At 44.1% G+C, this 18708-nt stretch overlaps 1 protein-coding gene across 1 annotated transcript; it reads left to right on the top strand.

The window, feature by feature from the left end:
• The first annotated feature begins 551 nt into the window (after positions 1 to 551).
• Positions 552 to 9429, top strand: LOC136767686 (endothelial zinc finger protein induced by tumor necrosis factor alpha-like). Its single transcript, XM_066721630.1, has 2 exons — positions 552 to 974; positions 6984 to 9429. The coding sequence occupies exons 1-2, from the start codon at positions 674 to 676 to the stop codon at positions 8543 to 8545; spliced, it is 1863 nt and encodes a 620-aa protein (XP_066577727.1). The 5' UTR covers positions 552 to 673; the 3' UTR covers positions 8546 to 9429.
• Positions 9430 to 18708: the final 9279 nt, after the last annotated feature.

Here is an 18708-nt window from a genome sequence, read left to right as displayed (position 1 = left end):
ATTACACATGCCACCTGTGTGCATATATGTGGTATGATATATATCATACTGTTTTCCAAAAAATATTTGTAGGATTGACATGTAAATGAGGGCTTGTGAAACACTTCACATTCTTAACATTAAAGTTGGTTTGAACACTACTGCTGTGGATGGGGGAGATAAAGCCATTTAGCGCGTGTCAGACTAAGTGATTTTTTTTTTACAAATTATTCTTATGATTCACAAGTAAAACAAAGGCTGTGTAACAATTTACCTTTGGTCTTTTTTACGTGAAAGTTGGTTTGAAAAAGCTCGCTGTTGTGAATGGGGAGATCCAGCTCTTTTCATTCATGTCGGGTAGCGCGGGTTGAAAATCAAATGAATATCAAACGTCAAGTTACCACGGTACCTCGTCATGTGCAATTCTGACTTTCATCTCTGACTTTCATCTCAGAAGTTTATTGTGACTTTTTTTTCTCGGAATATAACCCCGCCCCACGTGGCCCTAACACGCTTCCATAGCAACCAGCGTGTACTGCGCGCGGTGTCTGAATTTCAGCGCAGAGCGCCGACGAATCGCAGCCAATCAGAGACGAGCAGGATCTGCCTGAACAACAGCCCCGAAGGCCTGGCAGGGACGTTTCGAGGCGCCTTTGTTGGATCTGCAAGTTGTTTAGAAAAAGGGTCTTTGAAAATGTCCGTCTCTGCGTGTCTGGACTCCCGCCTGGCCTCGGCTCTGACCGGGCTGATGAGAGCCGCCCTGTGGGAGATCGGGAAGGCGGTGGGAGAGACGGTGTCGGAGCACCGAGCGGAGATAACCCGCAGGGACGCGGAAAACGAGGCGCTGAGACGGAGGCTGCAGGAGCTCCTGGCGGCGGGGGAGGCGGCTGTGTGTGGCTGGAGCTCCGGAGCGGATGGGCCGCCTGTGAAGAACCGAGGAGCCGGGAGGGCAGAGCGGAGCTGCGCGCAGAGAGAGAGCCGCGGAGCTGCCGCCGGTAACCTTTCATTATTGAGCCGCTTTATTCGTGTCTTTACTTCTATACGAGACAGGCTGAGCGCTGTACAATGTCGGTAATGAAAACAAGCCGCAACAACACAGTAAACTGAGCTCTTTGGTCGCGTCCGCGTAGCGCAGGTTTCCGCAGTTCTGCGCAGTTCTGCAGAGGTGCTCGTTCTTCGCATGTATGTATGAGTGCATACTCGCAGCCAGCGGCTGAGACGGACCCTCAGAGGCAGCTTCAAGAGAAAACAAATTTAAAGTCATATTCGCCATATATATCGTCATTAACGGGCGAATTAAGAAAAGTGACAGATTTAGTTCGTGACAAAAAGTTAATAGCGATTTGGTAACGTTAGTAATTAACATTAGCTAAGTATACATGACTACAACATATATATAATTACAAATCAATTTTTTATTAAAATATGTAAATGAAGCAACTAATTTGCTTCTCGATAATCACGATTTTAAATAGTTAGAGAATGCTCTATTGTGATAACATTACATTACATTATTTGTCATTTAGCAGACGCTCTTATCCAGGGCGACTTACATTTGTACCCATTTATACAGCTGGGCATTTTAATGGAGCAATCTAACCTCCCAGTTATGAGTCCAGAGCCCTAACCACTACTCCACAGTGCTGCATACCACACCGAATGTGAGACTTACTCAGAACTTTTTATCAAAATAGTATTTCATGGATTTTCTTAGAAAACGCAATTAACACACATGACAAATGTGTATTTTGCTGAGAATTATGGCTAAAATGTCACTTAAAATCAAATGACACTATGTTTAAAGAAGCCTCTGAGCAAGTCTGACTATATTCCTCACACGGATTCTTAGGACTTAATGTAAATATATCTACTTGAACACATGAGAAATAGGTAATTTTGAGAAAAAGTCAAGATAAACAAATGTTAATGCACTTAAAATGTATTTTCCATACATATGATAGTTTGTCACATGCATTCATGTATTATTGATATACAACTTCTAAATTGACAACATCTAAAAAAAATACTTTATATTTAATAGTAATATGATTTGTTTCTATGTTTGCACTTATGTTGTAAGTCGCCCTGGATAAGGGCATCTGCCAATAAATATTATTATTATTATTATTATTATTATTATTATTATTATTATTATTTTTGTTTGGTTTTCAGACTACTGTATAACAATGTCCATAGTGTTTTATTTTGCACTTTTATTTAATTTAGCATGAACCTCTATGCTATAAAGGAAATGGCCATATATGGAGTAGCTAATGATATGCTTTGCAAAACAAGCTTTTGAATGATATGTGATTCAGTATGGAGAGTTTTAAAAATAGTGGTTCTACATGAAAAATGCTATCAAGAACCAAATTTGTGCTCAGTGCAGTTGATGGACACAGAGAAATTAGACACATCAAGGATTTATATGAATTATTGGTGATAAATTTATATATTGTGAAAGTATGGAAGTTATAGTTGCCTCAAAACCAATATCTCAAAACCAGAAATCACAGTTTTGCCTGTGGTGCCTCACATTAAGAAACGTGCCAATTAAATGAAAGGGAAAACAGTTTCAGCTTGATTTAGCTTCATGTAACTCTATGGAATCTCTAATTTCAGTGAGGAAAATGTCCATGTCTTTTGTATTTAAAAATAAAATAAAAATGGGGCTTTAATTTCCATAATATCAGAAAGAGGCTCTTGAAGATCTGAATCCACTGGACAGGCGAGTGTATGGCTGCCATCACTGGCTTCCTAAAAAGTAACGCAGAGCACAGAATTCTTAATGCATACATTTGTTTGCTTGAAACACTTGTACGCCTGGTATTTACCCAGTATTTATCTGAATAAAGATGAAGAACATGACATGCATACACCGATCAGCCATAACATTATGACCACCTGCCTAATATTGTGTAGGTCCCCTTTTTGCCGCCAAAACAGCCCTGACCCGTCGAGGCATGGACTCCACTAGACCTCTGACGGTGTGCTGTGGTATCTGACACCAAGACATTAGCAGCAGATCCTTTAAGTCCTGTAAGTTGCGAGGTGGGACCTCCGTGGATCGGACTTGTTTGTCCAGCACATCCCACAGATGCCTGATTGGATTGAGATCTGGGAAATTTGGAGGCCAAGTCAACACCTTGAACTCGTGATTCATCAGACCAGGCCACCTTCTTCCATTGCTCCGTGGTCCAGTTCTGATGCTCACGTGCCCATTGTAGGCGCTTTTGGCAGTGGACAGGGGTCAGCATGGGCACCCTGACTGGTCTGCGGCTACGCAGCCCCATATGCAACAAACTGCGATGCACTGTGTGTTCTGACACCTTTCTATCAGAACCAGCATTAACGTAACAGCATTATTCAGCATTAACCAGCAATTTGAGCTACAGTAGCTCATCTGTTGGATTGGACCACACGGGCCAGCCTTCGCTCCCCACGTGCATCAATGAGCATTGGCTGCCCATGACCCCGTCGCCGGTTCACCGCTTCACCGCTTTTCCTTCTTTGGACCACTTTTGATAGGTACTGACCACTGCAGACCGGGAACACCCCACAAAAGAGCTGCAGTTTTGGAGATGCTCTGACCCAGTCGTCTAGCCATCACAATTTGGCCCTTGTCAGAGTCGCTCAGATCCTTACGCTTGCCCATTTTTCCTGCTTCTAACACATCAGCTTTGAGGACAAAATGTTCACTTGCTGCCTAATATATCCCACCCACTGACAGGTGCCATGATAACGAGATTATCAGTGTTATTCACTTCACCTGTCAGTGATCATAATGTTATGGATGATCGGTGTATAACAGGGGTTTTCAAACTGGTCCTGGAGTACCCCCTGCCCTGCTGGTTTTTGTTCCAACCTAGGTCTTAATTGCTTAATTGGATCCTTAATGACCTAACAAAGCAATATAGCATTCAAATAAGCAATTAAGACCTAGGTTGGAACAAAAACCAACAGGGCAGGGGGTACTCCAGAACCGGTTTGAAAACCCCTGGTGTATAATAATGTGTTAATGGCCATTGGGAAATGTGCTGCACGTTTCGTATCGACTGTATAATTGTTTTAAGTCTATCAATGACATATCTGATTGTGCATCTTCTTAGTCCAAACTGTAATCTGCACAGTTCTCCAATGTAGAGTACAGCAACAATGCACATCTGTGTCATTGCATGTCATTAAGATTTCAGTATCTATATTTTTTACTTCCAGAAGATAGATGTTGCCATGATGTCTTTTGTAACACTTTCTGAAAAACCTACATGCAATTACAGATCTGGCCTACACTTAAATTAGATTTGTTTGGTTTGATTAATTGATTCAATGTTTGCTTAATTATCTACATAATTAGTTTCAAATGTTTGCTACTATACAGTACATAACAATAATAATAATAATAATAATAATAATAATATTATTATTATATATTTCGTAGCAGACGCCCTTATCCAGGGCGATTTACAAAATATACAAGCATGAAGCAATAATAAAATACATAAAGCCTAATTGCCTAGATTTTCTGCAAGATGCTACCTAGCTACACACATCTAAAACAAGCATTCTAGTACTTTAATTGTAGCTTATAAATGTTTACTCTCTTTGTGTACACTGCATCCGGAAAGTATTCACAGCGCTTCACTTTTTCCACATTTTGTTATGTTACAGCCTTCTTCCAAAATGGATTAAATTATTTATTTTCCTCAAACTTCTACAAACAATACCCCATAATGACAACGTGAAAGAAGTTTGTTTGAAATCTTTGCACATTTATTAAAAATAAAAAACAGAAAAAGCACATGTACATAAGTATTCACAGTCTTTGCCATGGCACTCAAAATTGAGCTCAGGTGCATCCTGTTTCCACTGATCATCCTGAAATCTGATTGAAACAGAGTGATCTGTGACTGTGTGATTGAGACTCCCCTCTTTTCCCGGAGCAGACTGCGCGTTTACCCCCCGGGCTCTGAATGACGCCGGGCAGCACGAAAACTGTAAATCGGATGTGTTTGAGAAAGAAGCGCGCTGGTAGCCAAGAGAATAAGCTTTCAAAAACGATGTGCACATTGTGGGAATACAGTGTAACTTCTATGCACAAGAGCTGCACGTAACACTGCCAAATAATGCTTAAGAGGGTGTAGTAACACAGTACAGTGAGGGAAAAAAGTATTTGATCCCCTGCTGATTTTGTACGTTTGCCCACTGACAAAGAAATGATCAGTCTATAATTTTAATGGTAGGTGTATTTTAACAGTGAGAGACAGAATAACAACAAAAAAATCCAGAAAAACGCATTTCAAAAAAGTGATAAATTGATTTGCATGTTAATGAGGGAAATAAGTATTTGATCCCCTATTAATCAGCAAGATTTCTGGCTCCCAGGTGCCTTTTATACAGGTAACGGGCTGAGATTAGGAGCACTCTCTTAAAGGGCGTGCTCCTAATCTCAGCTCGTTACCTATATAAAAGACACCTGTCCACAGAAGCAAACTCTCCAAAGACCAAAGAGCTGTCCAAGAATGTCAGGGACAAGATTGTAGACCTACACAAGGCTGGAATGGGCTACATGACCATCGCCAAGCAGCTTGGTGAGAAGGTGACAACAGTCGGTGCGATTATTCGCAAATGGAAGAAACACAAAATAACTGTAAGTCTCCCTTGGTCTGGGGCTCCATGCAAGATCTCACCTCGTGGAGTTTCAATGATCATGAGAATGGTGAGGAATCAGCCCAGAACTACACGGGAGGATCTTGTTAATGATCTCAAGGCAGCTGTGACCATAGTCACCAAGAAAACAATTGGTAACACACTACGCCGTGAAGGACTGAAATCCTGCAGTGCCCGCAAGGTCCCCCTGCTCAAGAAAGCACATGTACAGGCCCGTCTGAAGTTTGCCAATGAACATCTGAATGATTCAGAGGAGAACTGGGTGAAAGTGTTGTGGTCAGATGAGACCAAAATCGAGCTCTTTGGCATCAACTCAACTCGCCGTGTTTGGAGGAGGAGGAATGACCCCAAGAACACCATCCCCACCATCAAACATGGAGGTGGAAACATTATGCTTTGGGGGTGTTTTTCTGCTAAGGGGACAGGACAACTGCACCGCATCAAAGGGACAATAGACGGGGCCATGTACCGTCAAATCTTGGGTGAGAACCTCCTTCCCTCAGCCAGGGCATTGAAAATGGGTCGTGGATGGGTATTCCAGCATGACAATGACCCAAAACACACAGCCAAGGCAACAAAGGAGTGGCTCAAGAAGAAGCACATTAAGGTCCTGGAGTGGCCTAGCCAGTCTCCAGACCTTAATCCCATAGAAAATCTGTGGAGGGAGCTGAAGGTTCGAGTTGCCAAACGTCAGCCTTGAAACCTTAATGACTTGGAGAGGATCTGCAAAGAGGAGTGGGACAAAATCCCTCCTGAGATGTGTGCAAACCTGGTGGCCAACTACAGGAAACGTCTGACCTCTGTGATTGCCAACAAGGGTTTTGCCACCAAGTACTAAGTCAAAGGGGTCAAATACTTATTTCCCTCATTAACATGCAAATCAATTAATAACTTTTTTGAAATGTGTTTTTCTGGATTATTTTGTTGTTATTCTGTCTCTCACTGTTAAAATACACCTACCATTAAAATTATAGACTGATCATTTCTTTGTCAGTGGGCAAACATACAAAATCAACAGGGGATCAAATACTTTTTTCCCTCACTGTATATAACTCTGACATGTACATTATTATTCAGTTTTTGGTAACCTTAAAAAAAAATATTTATTTATTTTTTTAACAAGATATCCTGAAAGCCCTTTCACTTCCCATATACGAGTGTCAGTCTGTGCTCTTACTGTCTGACTTCATACATGCTCCCAGTTTATATGCTGACTGGACACTTAGAACTTCTGAAAGATGTTCTGATATAATGACTTGTGTAGGAATTGCATTAACTGTGTGAGTTTTCAGAGCTGCTGTTCTCAATGCTCCTCTCCTGTGTTGTCTCTCCCCCAGGAGCTGTAGAGGCCAGCGCTCTTTCTGACTCTGGGCAAAGGGCTCCCATTGAGCAGCAGCACTGGGAGCAGGAGTGGGACTGCAGTCTGAGGCAGGACACAGAGCCCACAGCTACTGAAGGCAACCAGGGGAGTGAGCAGCACAGGAGCAGACAGAGTGAGGAGGAACTCAGGGGACAGGAGTCTGGCCACATGGCAGAGCCACACACTGAGGGGTCAACACAGGGACTCGGGGCACTGGCATCTGACACCACAGAGTCAAAGTTCATAAAGAGCGACCCTGAGCTGGACTGCACCCACACTGCGGATCTCTGCAGGACCCAGTCTCGGGGATCTGACTGTGGACCCAGTGCAGCTGGTGCTGAGCCGGGCTCTACCAGAACACAGTGGGGACCCAGTCTGCTGTCTGATCAAATCAAAACCGAGGACGACACACTGGAGTCTGTTTACACAGTGGAGCAGAAAACACAGACTATCTTCAGAGATGCACTCAGACATCTCAAAAATGATAATATTACAGACAGCTCATGTGACCTGTGGCCTGAGCTCCCTGTAGCTGGACAGGGTGACCTGGGGCCTGAGCTCCCTGTAGCTGGACAGTGTGACCTGGGGCCTGAGCTCCCTGTAGCTGGACAGTATGACCCAGAGTCCTCTGCCATCAGGATGGGGCTCAGTGTGTTGAGTGAAAGTACAGAGAGTGGGGAGAGCTCATCGTCAAAGCGCAGAAAGCTGCGTCCCAGAACCCCTAGACCACAGAGCTCCTCCAGCTCCCCCTCCTCACCTCTCCCACACTCTCTCACAGAAGGGAGACCATACAGCTGCACCCAGTGTGGGAAGAGTTTTAGTCAATCTAGAGATCTTAAACTCCACCAGCACATTCACACGGGAGAGAGACCATACAGCTGCACTGAGTGTGGGAAGAGTTGTAGTAGATCAGGAGATCTTAAACTCCACCAGCGCATTCACACAGGAGAGAAACCTTATTCCTGCACAGAGTGTGGGAAGTGTTTCAGTCATTCAGGAAATCTTAAGCTCCATCAGCGCATTCACACAGGAGAGAAACCGTATAGCTGCACTGCGTGTGGGAAGAGTTTCACTAACTCAAAAGATCTTAATAGACATCAGCGTGTTCACACAAGAGAGAGACCGTACAGCTGCACCCAGTGTGGGAAGAGTTTTAGTAGTCCAGGATATTTTAAACTCCACCAGATCATTCACACTGGAGAGAAACCGTTCTGCTGCACCCAGTGTGGGACGAGATTCACTCAGGCAGGAAGTCTTTCTAGACACCAACGCACTCACACAGGAGAGAAACCGTACTGCTGCACTGAGTGTGGGAAGAGTTTTAGTAGATCAGGAGATCTTAAACTCCACCATCGCAGTCACACAGGAGAGAGACCGTACTGCTGCACTGAGTGTGGGAAGAGCTTTGCTAGGATATCTATCCTTTATAGTCACCAGCGCACTCACACAGGAGAGAAACCGTACAGCTGCACGAAGTGTGGGAAGACCTTCAGTCAGAAAGGAAACCTTAATTCACACCTGCACACTCACTGCTGTTAAGTGCATTAGCATTATAACATAAATGGGTGTATGTACACGATGGCATATTGTGGACAAGTCAAATATACATGAGAGAGTAGCAAGTTCTGCTGGTCCTGGTTAGACACAGAAGGCAACTCACTTTGAAATTGGTGACTACATAAAAAGTGAGCAGTGTATGGACTGGCTAAACTATGGTAGGTGTCATACACACCGTTGATCAGTTACTCTCCATTATATATGTATATGGTTACACTAATTATATGTTGTCATTATTGCATATGATTTTCATGATAGATGTTTAGGTCTCTGCTTGGATAAATTGTTAAATTCATGAATGGAATCAAAATGTAGGTCTAAATTCTTTATCTAGATCTAACAGTACATTGGCAACATTTGGATTTGGTTTAACCTTACTTATGTATGAATGTGCAGGGTATGACATGATTTTTTAATTCAGATTGCCCAGTAGGGCAGGTGCCTTGATTGTACTTGCCCCCACAAAATGTACCTGCCCTAATTTTCACCTGAAGGTTATGCATCTAAGCAGTTGTATAGTGATAGAAAAAGTCACCGGAGCAGTCCCAATCAGGAGGTGGGGGGGCTGATGGATTGTTGACAGGGAGGAGGGGTCGAGGGGGATAGCTGACAGAGTCACATGTAGGTCACATGTCTGTTTCCAATGTAAACTGTTCATTTGAGCTAATAAAAGTCAACTCAAATCTGTCATTATTGGTATTTTGCTCCATTAGGGTTTAGAAAGTGTTGAGGTTTTACATTAAGTAAAATGGGCCTCTCTGTCCATCTTTGCATCTCCATTTCTGTCTGTGTCTATTTGTCTGTCTCCAAAAGTCTTGTTAACTTGTTCCTTTGTAAATTAAAAATGTCTAGCTGGTTAGCCTGAAGTTGTCGGATGCAGTATTTATTAAGAAAGCACAGAATCCTCCCCCACTTCAGGACACAGCAGGAGACAACAGTGCAGGCAAATGTGTTCCCCTGAAGGGGGAATGGGGCAGAGATTAACACTGCATCAATCTCTCCACTCTACACCAATCACTTATAATATATGTATGAGTATGTTTGTATGGTGTGCTGATGTTGCCCTGAGGATAATCCCAAAGGAGTGGGCAGTCAGTGCTGAAGGCTCCCTGATGGCCACACCCTCCCACACTGAGGCTCTCCTGTCTGAGCTGCTTAGTTTAGGGAGGTCAGCATCTCCCAGCAGGCTGAGCAGATTGATTGTGTGCATCTCTCTGTCTCTCTCTCGATGCACAGAACAGGTACAGTCAAACAGGGCAGTCTCTTGGTTTCAGCAGGCTCTCTGTCTCCCATCTGCAGGTTTTCCACATGTCCTCCATCCTCAGGTTTCAAAGTCACCTAAATAGAAGATTTTGATGAAGAATTAGGACAACTACATGAGACAAAGATCACACTGTTGAACATTTAAGTATGATCTTCCAAGTCTGCTAGGTCAACAAGGATATGAGCTAAATAAATTACGCTATGTCTTGCTTACACTAATGTGGTGGTCATTTGTGAAATATTACACACGTTACAATGAGGGGAGATTTCAATGCAAGAATTAGCAAACATGAGTCCTCAGTAGGTAAATATGGATATGGAGACAGGAATGAAAGGTGATAGATTATTAGAATTTGCAGAAAACACTATCACAAATTCTCTCCATGAAAACAACTAGAAAATTGACAATTATTAAGTCTTGTATATGATCTTAAAGGGTAAGGGGCATTGGAGAAATCACCAATAGGAGTTCTGACAAAGTAAGCAGCATACTGTAGCAGAGTTATACAAACAGCTCAGGAGTAGTTGCAGTAGTCCAGACTGGAGAGAACCAGGGTCTGGACAAGCGGCTGAGTCGAGTAGTCTGTAAGGAAGAGTTGGAGTCAGCAGAGGTTGCTCAGGAAGAAAGAGGTAAAGAAAAGAGGAGACTCGTTCCTCATACCCGGTTTAACTAATTCAGGCTAACCAGACTCAATTAATCTGATCATTTAAATCCGGCTATCTCCATTCCTCTAAGCCAAATAGAGGCTAAACTTGTCTCGTTAACTGGATCCCAACTTAAGAAATCCAGAGACGTGCGTGCGCTCCTGCCGCCTCTCAAGTGAGAATTGCAGAGCACAGAAACAATGACCTGCTCCAAAGATGATGTTAAAACAGAGCAACTCGTGTCAGCCTGACTGAGCAATGGAGAGTTTTGAGGAATATAAAGACATTTTCACAGCTAAATGCAACAGTGCTGCCAAGTCCAAAGAGGAAGCGTGGAAAAAAAAATATTTTTTATTACACAGGCTATGCATTTACCCCATTATAATTTATAATTTCACACACATTCAATTTAAATCAGTATGCTTGTAGTAATAGAATATAACCTGGACTGAGAGTTTACGGCATCAGATTTTTTAGCTCTCTGTTGTTTTGTCATATGTTGCCATTGTTCTTTTAAAAATATTTTAGTATTATGTTGTACTAATTATGTACTGTACTGTCTGATATAAATGGTTTCTTCAGCTTTTTAGCCAAATTAACAGATTATCCCATCATATTGATTTATGAGATGAACACTATTAGATCACCCTACTGTCTAACACAGGCATTGTATAGGTCTAATCATTACAATGTTGATGACAATTTTAATGACAGTCACTGTTAAGCAGCTGCACTGTCCTCCAAATGGAGCGATTACTGGCCCACTTTATAAACAGTTACATCAGCAAGGGTGACAAACACCAAACGCAGGGACATCAGGTGTGTCAATTCTTAACCAATGCAGTTATGGGGATTCAGTAGGACAGAAATAGAAATAGGATAGGAAAGAAACCATAAAATAAGTGATGCATAGAAAATAGGACAAAAGAAAGACTGCAGAGTATAACTATAGACTATAAGGATAGATAATTTATATGAATGAATATATGGAAAATAACTTGGAAAACAACAGGAGAAAAAGAAAGAAAATGTGGAGCTGAAGCAGAAGCCCAAAACACTCAAACCCTCCACAGACAGACAACACAACAAATACACAATGTAGAAACCAATTTGAATAATTGGAATGGAGATAAATGAGATTTAAATGGATGCACACAGTCCATAAACACAATTGAAAAGAGGCTGAAAAAAAGTAACAAAGTAAAGGTGAGATGAACTTTCCTGCAAAGTAACAAAATAAATTAGCAATGCCCAAGTCTTGGAGAAACCAACCAATGGAGAAACAAAATCCATTGCTCACCCAGCAGAAGTCCAGTGAAAACATAAATTAATGTGGAGGAGATTGATTGGAAAAAATTTAGAGCGTTGCAATGGTCTTGGTGAATAATCCAGGAATGATGAGTGAAGATTAATGCAGCAGTTATGAAGAAAGCCCAAAACAAGCCAACACACAAACTGTAAAACAACACTCAACAGGATTCCACATTAGACAAAACAATGCTAATAGAAACACAAAACAAAGAAGTATATAGATATCTGAATGCACTCTTAGTAGGACTGATCAAAGTAAACATTAGAAATAGGAAGGATTGAGAAATGATTGCAAAACAATGGAGTCACCCCAGCTATGACTGCCCTGTATATACTAACAGGTGCTGCCTAGGCTGTGATTGGACAATTGAGGATTTGAATGAGCCAATGGGGGGAAGAGATAGAACCAGAGGACTGTTGGAAGTTAAGTTTTTACCTGGCCAGGCTACTGTCTCTAGTTAAAGGGACAGGTGGGTGTTTAACCACCCACTTGGGTAACATTGTGAGTGTTACAAACATCATAAGCACCTGTACATTAATGCCGTGAAATGATTTCCTGTAGACAAAATCTGCCTCATTTGGTCCTGAGGTGCCTTGATGTGGTTCTGATTGTACAGCACCAATGACTTTGTGGATCTCTGCATAATAATGTAGTCTGTAATACAATAACAATAGGGTTACCTATTAATTAAATTGCATGTAACCTCACAGCTGCTTTCCCGAAATTATGAACTGAGTATAGGAATGTGCCACTAGCAAAAAAGTGCAGCCCTGTGAATATAGTCTGCATTACTGTCAAAACACTGCTGGTGGTGTGGTAATGTAAAGTAGATTTATTAGGTCAGATATACTTTGCCGACTGAATGTATAGTGCTCAAATAGGAAAACATATGAATGATGCAAATTATCTTTGCGATCTCTCAGTACTCATTCCCTATGAAATGCTGATCTAATTAAAATTGCTCCTTGATCTCTAAGGATGGGCGTTGCCATTTTAGAGGGGTGTGTTGAGTGCTTTCATTGGGTAGAAGCACAAGCTTTTCTGCACAGATCTGGTTAACTCAAAGTTAGCCTGCGTTGGAGCAGGTTTACAATTATGGATGTGTTGCTACAGTAACTTACTCAGCTGGACTTTAAGCTTGCTTCGAGGAATGGAAAAAGCCAGACTTCTGTCAAGTTATCCTCAAAGTTATCTGGTAACTTGGTTAGCCAGCTACAAGAACCGGGGCCCAGATTTGGGGAGGTTGAGCTTAAGGCAATGCGAATGCATCCAGGAGGAAATAGAAGATAAACAGGAAGAGATGCGAGAGGGGATGAGAGGGTCAGAAGAGGGAAAAGACAGGAACATCTGGGTATCATCTGCATAGAAATGGTAGGTGAAACCATGGGATGTGATGAGGGGGCCAAGAGAGTGTATGTAGAGAGAGAACAGGAGGGGGCCCAAGATGGAACCTTGGGGTATGCCTGTGAGGAGAGGTTATGGTGTGGACAAAGAACCTCACCATGACACTTGGTAAATCTGGTTGTTGTTGGAGGAAAATAACCAGGTGAGAGCAGTCCCAGAGATTCCAAGGTCAGTGAGGCAGGAGAGGAGGAAGGAGTGATCAACAGTGTCAAACACTGCAGAGAGGTCAAGGAGGATGAAGACTGAGGAGAGGGAGGCTGTCCAACTGTACAACTGAGGGAGTCAGTGACAGCCAGGAGAGCAGTCTCCGTGGAGTCATGTGAATTACAGTAATATGTGACCATGAAGTTTACAATAGCTGTTTGTGACTTGATTTCAAATACATTTCAAATTAAGTAAGTCAATATGTTTGGTTTGCATCCTTCCACTAATTGATGTAAACATCTGGCATTAGGCATAATGCATAATGGTGATAATGAAGTAAAAAAAAATACATGGGCTAAAATGTGACTAAAATTACCTTGACTAAAATGACATTTTCATCTACTAGTATTAACTAAAACTAATGAAAGATGAAATTACTAAAATGTGACTAAAACCGATAAGCATTTTAGTCAAAAGAGTAATACTAAATCTAAATCTAGAAGAGCTTAAGAGCTTAAGAGCAAAATTAACACTGTTACAATACAGGTGCAATATATTGTAACAAGTCCAGCGGGGAATGAGTCACACTTCACACCAGTCGTGATACTGTTTATTAGGTTGAGTATTTTACATTTCTTAAAATAAAACAATTCCAATTTTAATACTTATGATTAAAATCATTTAAAATATCAATCATTAAAATCACTTAAACATTTTTAAAATCTTTGTGATTTTAACTAAAACAATTAACTTTAAAATAAACGTGCTCAAATCAACAAAACAAATGTGATAAAAGCAAAAAATTGCACACCAACAAAAGAGTCAAATACATTGAAAATAACTGAAAATGCATTGAACAAATTAAAAAAACAATTAAAAAGGAAAAAATAAAAAACAAACAAAAAAAATGCATTTTAAATTAAACCCAAAACGGTCAATGTATTTGACAACAAAATATAACAAAACTATTTCAAAAAAACCCTGAACAATGTGAATTAAAAACAACTAAATCTTTAAAAACAATTAAGATTCGTTATTTAAAATCTTTTTTTTTTTTTTTTTTTTAAATCATCCTTAAAATCTTTAAAAGATCTTGGACTCGGGCTCCAGCAGGGGGAACTAACCGTCCCCGGAGGTGGGTCCCATCATGGGATCCTGAGCTCCCCCAGATCTTGTATGCGCCAGTTCTTGTAGGCTTCCTCCTTGCCCCTCTGATGGACCTCCAGATTGACATAGTCTCTTACAAACACCATGCCCCTCCACGCGATGACGATCGGGTCCAGCTCCTGCTTATTGAACAAACAGATGTTCCGTCCCTCCCACAGTGCCTGCTTCACTGCGCAGACGACACGCCACCAACACCTCAAGCTAGATGAAGAGATTCCCTTGGCTGGACCGTATAGGATCTGCTGGGCGGTCGCCCGCGCAGGAACGGCGAACCTGTGGAGGAACGGAGAAAACAGGAGCCAGACCCTGTGGGCGGAGGGGCACTCACTAAAGATGTGAGCCTCCGTCTCCTTCCCCAGGCAACCCTTATAGGGGCAGGTGTCATAAGGAGCTATGCCCCTTCTGTGCATGAACACTCGGGTGGGGAGACACCGACTCACAGCCATCCAGGAGACATCTTTCTGCGTGTTCGTGAGGCAAACGTGCGTAGCGTTAGCCCAGATAAACCGGCAGGTTTCGGGAGGGAAATCTTCTATCCGGCTGGTCTCCTGGGTAGATCTCATCTGACTACAGATGGTCTTATAATCCCAGGAGGCCAGCACGACTTTATGGAGGCCTACTTCGAGCGCAAAGGCTCGGAGCGCCCTGTAGAACGGCGGGGGATCCCACGAGTGCGGCCTGGTGTTATCCATGGCGCAGAGGCCGAATGGTCTCAGGCTGCTGGCAAAATAAAAGCGGTTCATGAAACTCACTTTCTTGCCAGCAGCCTGGATGTTCTTGACCACATAGGCCAGCCCCTGCGCCTTTATCAGCCGCACAACGTCCGGGACCCCCCTGCCTCCATCCAGGGTACCCTTCACCATCTGCACTCTTTTCAGCCTCTCCATTTTGCTCCCCCAGACAAACCGAAATATAATTCGGGTCACTAGTTTTGCGATAACCTTGTCTGGGGGGAAGATCATTCCTACGTAGAGGAGTATCGGGAAGAGGATGGCCTTTACGACCAGCACCTTACCAGCCATCGTCAAGGTCCTTGTGCTCCAGCCGTGGATCTTCCTTTGGACCTTTGCTATGGCCTCCTCCCAGCTCCGGGTGCCCGTGTTGGTCCCGTCGATCGTGATCCCCAGAACCTTGATAAACGGCTTCACAGGGAACACGGTCGGCGGGCCCCGGCCGACAGGCCATGCCCTGGAGAGGTAGACCTCGCTCTTGGCCTTGTTCACAGCGGCCCCCGTCGCCCTGCAGAAGCCGTCCAGCAGTTCCTCGACCCTGGCCACGGACGGAGCGTCCGTGCAGACCACGGCCACGTCGTCCATATAGGCCAGGGCCTTCAGTTGCTCTCCGCCGGAACCCGGGAGATGGAAACCTGTCACCCGGACGTCCCGGCGTATCGCCTGCATGAACGGCTCCAAGCAGAGGACGTACAGCAGGGCCGACAGGGGACAACCCTGCCGGACCCCCGACCTGACCGGAAATGGTTCGGTCAGGTGGCGGTTCACAAGGACCCTGCTGCTTAGGCCGCTGTAGATGATCTTGACCCACTTCCTCAGGCCAAGAGCGAGACCCATCCTCTCCATAACAAGCTGCAGGTATTCGTGGCCCACTCTGTCGAAGGCTTTCTCCTGGTCCAAGCTGATTAGGACCAGGGGAAGCCCTCTCTCTTTCGAGTAGGCCACGACATCCCTGAGCAGCATGGCGTTGTCGGCCGCCGATCTCCCCCGGGCACCACAGACCTGGTCGGGACCCACGACTTGAGGGAGTGGCCGCTGCAGCCGGAGCGTCAGTGCTTTGGCCAGTATCTTGTAGTCGGTGCACAGGAGGCTGACTGGCCGCCAGTTCCTCAGATCTTTCGGGTCTCCCTTCTTGTGAAGAAGGGAGAGGATACTCTTCTTCATCGAAGGGGCCAATCTGCCCTCTCTGTACATCGACCCCAGGACCTGGCCCAGATCTTCCTTAAGCACCTCCCAAAAGATCTTATAGAACTCAGCAGGGATCCCGTCGGGACCCGGTGTCCTTCCAGAGTTAAGACTCTTTATCACCTGGGAGAGTTCAGTGGTGGTGATCTCTGGATCCTCCTCCTCCTCCTCGTCCCCCTCATTGCGGGACTCCAACAGGGACAGAAAGTGATGGATCAGATTTTGATCCACCACCTTCTGGTCGTACAACTCCCTGTAGAAATCCCGCACCACTGTCTCAACAGCCTCTCTGCCCTCCACCTCTTGCCCCGAGGAGTCGATCATGGAGGACATTGCAGGCCGCCTCTCCTTCGTTTTCTTGAAGAAGAAGCGGCTGCATTTCTCATCGTCCTCCATGATGCGGACCCTGGAAAGGACCTTGATCTTCTCTTGCTCCTCCCGATAGAGGGCGGAGAGACTCAGTTTGACCCGGGCCACCTCCTCAGCTAGGTCGAAGCCTCTGAGCTGTAAAAGACTCAGGCGCTGGAGGCGGGCGTTTAGATGGGAATATCTCGCCCGCCTCTCGCGAGCTTTCCGTTTCCCCAGCTGAATGAAGTAGCCCTTGGTTCTTTTCTTCATCATCTCCCACCACTCTATGGGAGAATCAAAAAGGTCCTTCAGGGTCCTCCACTCCTCGAGGCGTCTGTTAAAGGTCTTAATCACACGAGGGTCATCGAGCAGAGAGGTGTTGAGCTTCCAGACCCCAGGCCCCGACTCCCGTGTGCTCGGAATGAGCACCTCTGTCGTCAGGAGCCTGTGGTCTGAAAAGAAGACCGCCTCCGAAGACATGGCGGTCCTCTCCAGTGGCTTGCTGAGGAGGATGAGATCTATCCTGGAGAAGGAGGAGCCAGAAGAACTCACCGAGGTGAACAAGGGGACCAGGTCCCGACCTGCGTCGCAGAGTTCAAAGTCCTCCACGAGCGCAGCGAGGTCCCTGCTGGATCTATCGTTGCGGGGCTTACTCCGGTCTACATCCCTCAGAGCACAGTTGAAATCACCTGAAATGATAACTGGCAAGGTGCCGATCAGGAGCGGGCGTAGCTGAGGGAGAAAGAGGACTCTCTCTCTCTGGCTGGTGGGGGCATAGACATTGACCAGCCTCAATACAGCCCCCTTGTATTTAAAATCGAGGCTGGCCAGTCTGCCCGCCTCTATAACCTTAAATGTTTTAACTGTTAAGAAGGGGTTTTTCAGGAGTACGGCAATCCCGTCCGCTCGGGACACATTGGACCCCGACCAGAAGGATTCTCCTAGGGTCCAAGTGTCCCGGAGATCTTTGTATTCTTTTTGGAACGGGATGCCGCACTCCTGCAAACAGATAATATCCGCCTTCATTCCAGCCAGAGAGTTTAAAACATCGGTCCTCTTTTTCACCTCAGCAATGCTCCTCACATTAATTGAAATAATGGTTAATGCCATAATGGCTGTGAGGGCAATTACCCGCTCCGTAACAATCATGTAAAGAAACCTTTCTCTTCCCCACTCCTCTCTTCTCCCTCACCTAGCTTAGCGCTAGCACCCATCATTTCAATAATTTGCCTCACCGCTTGATCCACTTAGAATAGTTAGACTGGAACACACTGGATACAGATTCAGTTGAAAATGTATGGTTATATTTTAAAAATATACTACTTGAGGCTCAGGAGAAATTTGTACCAAAACTTAGCAAAGTGAGGAGCAAAAAAGCACTGGCCAAGATGGTTTAATAGAAGTATGCAAAAAAAATACCAGGAGAAAGAAAATGTTGTATAGCACATACAAAATAGATAAAGATGAAACCAAATACAAAGAATATCTAGAACTCCAAAGAGATGTTAAGCGAGGGATCAGGAAAGCAAAGAGGGAAATAGAAAGAAACATACCTCTTGGAGACAAAACTAATGCAAAGAGCTTTTTTCAATACTACAACAGCAAGAGGTCAATAAAGGAGGAAGTGAAACAGATAAAGGCTAAAAATCTGGATCTTGAGAAACGAACAAGATGTGGCAAATGTTCTAAATGAGTATTTCACAGAGGTGTTTACAACAGAAAAAAAAAACAATAACATGCCAGTACGGTACTATGCATAGTTCGTCTGTAGCTGTAGTAGGACTATTGTCCCGTACTGTGTCTCCTCTAGAGGCAGCTCCTGTGATTTTGGGGTTCGTTGCCATAGAGACCTGTTTTAGTCCGCAGCTGGGGATATTTAACGTGGGTATTTAACATGCATAGTAGTTTTATACGGAACTACGCACTATCCACAGGATCATCTCCAG

This window comes from Amia ocellicauda, chromosome 14 (assembly GCF_036373705.1).
Source record: "Amia ocellicauda isolate fAmiCal2 chromosome 14, fAmiCal2.hap1, whole genome shotgun sequence".
Classification (NCBI taxonomy): Eukaryota; Metazoa; Chordata; class Actinopteri; order Amiiformes; family Amiidae; genus Amia; species Amia ocellicauda.
This window is presented reverse-complemented; position numbering and strand designations above follow the sequence as displayed.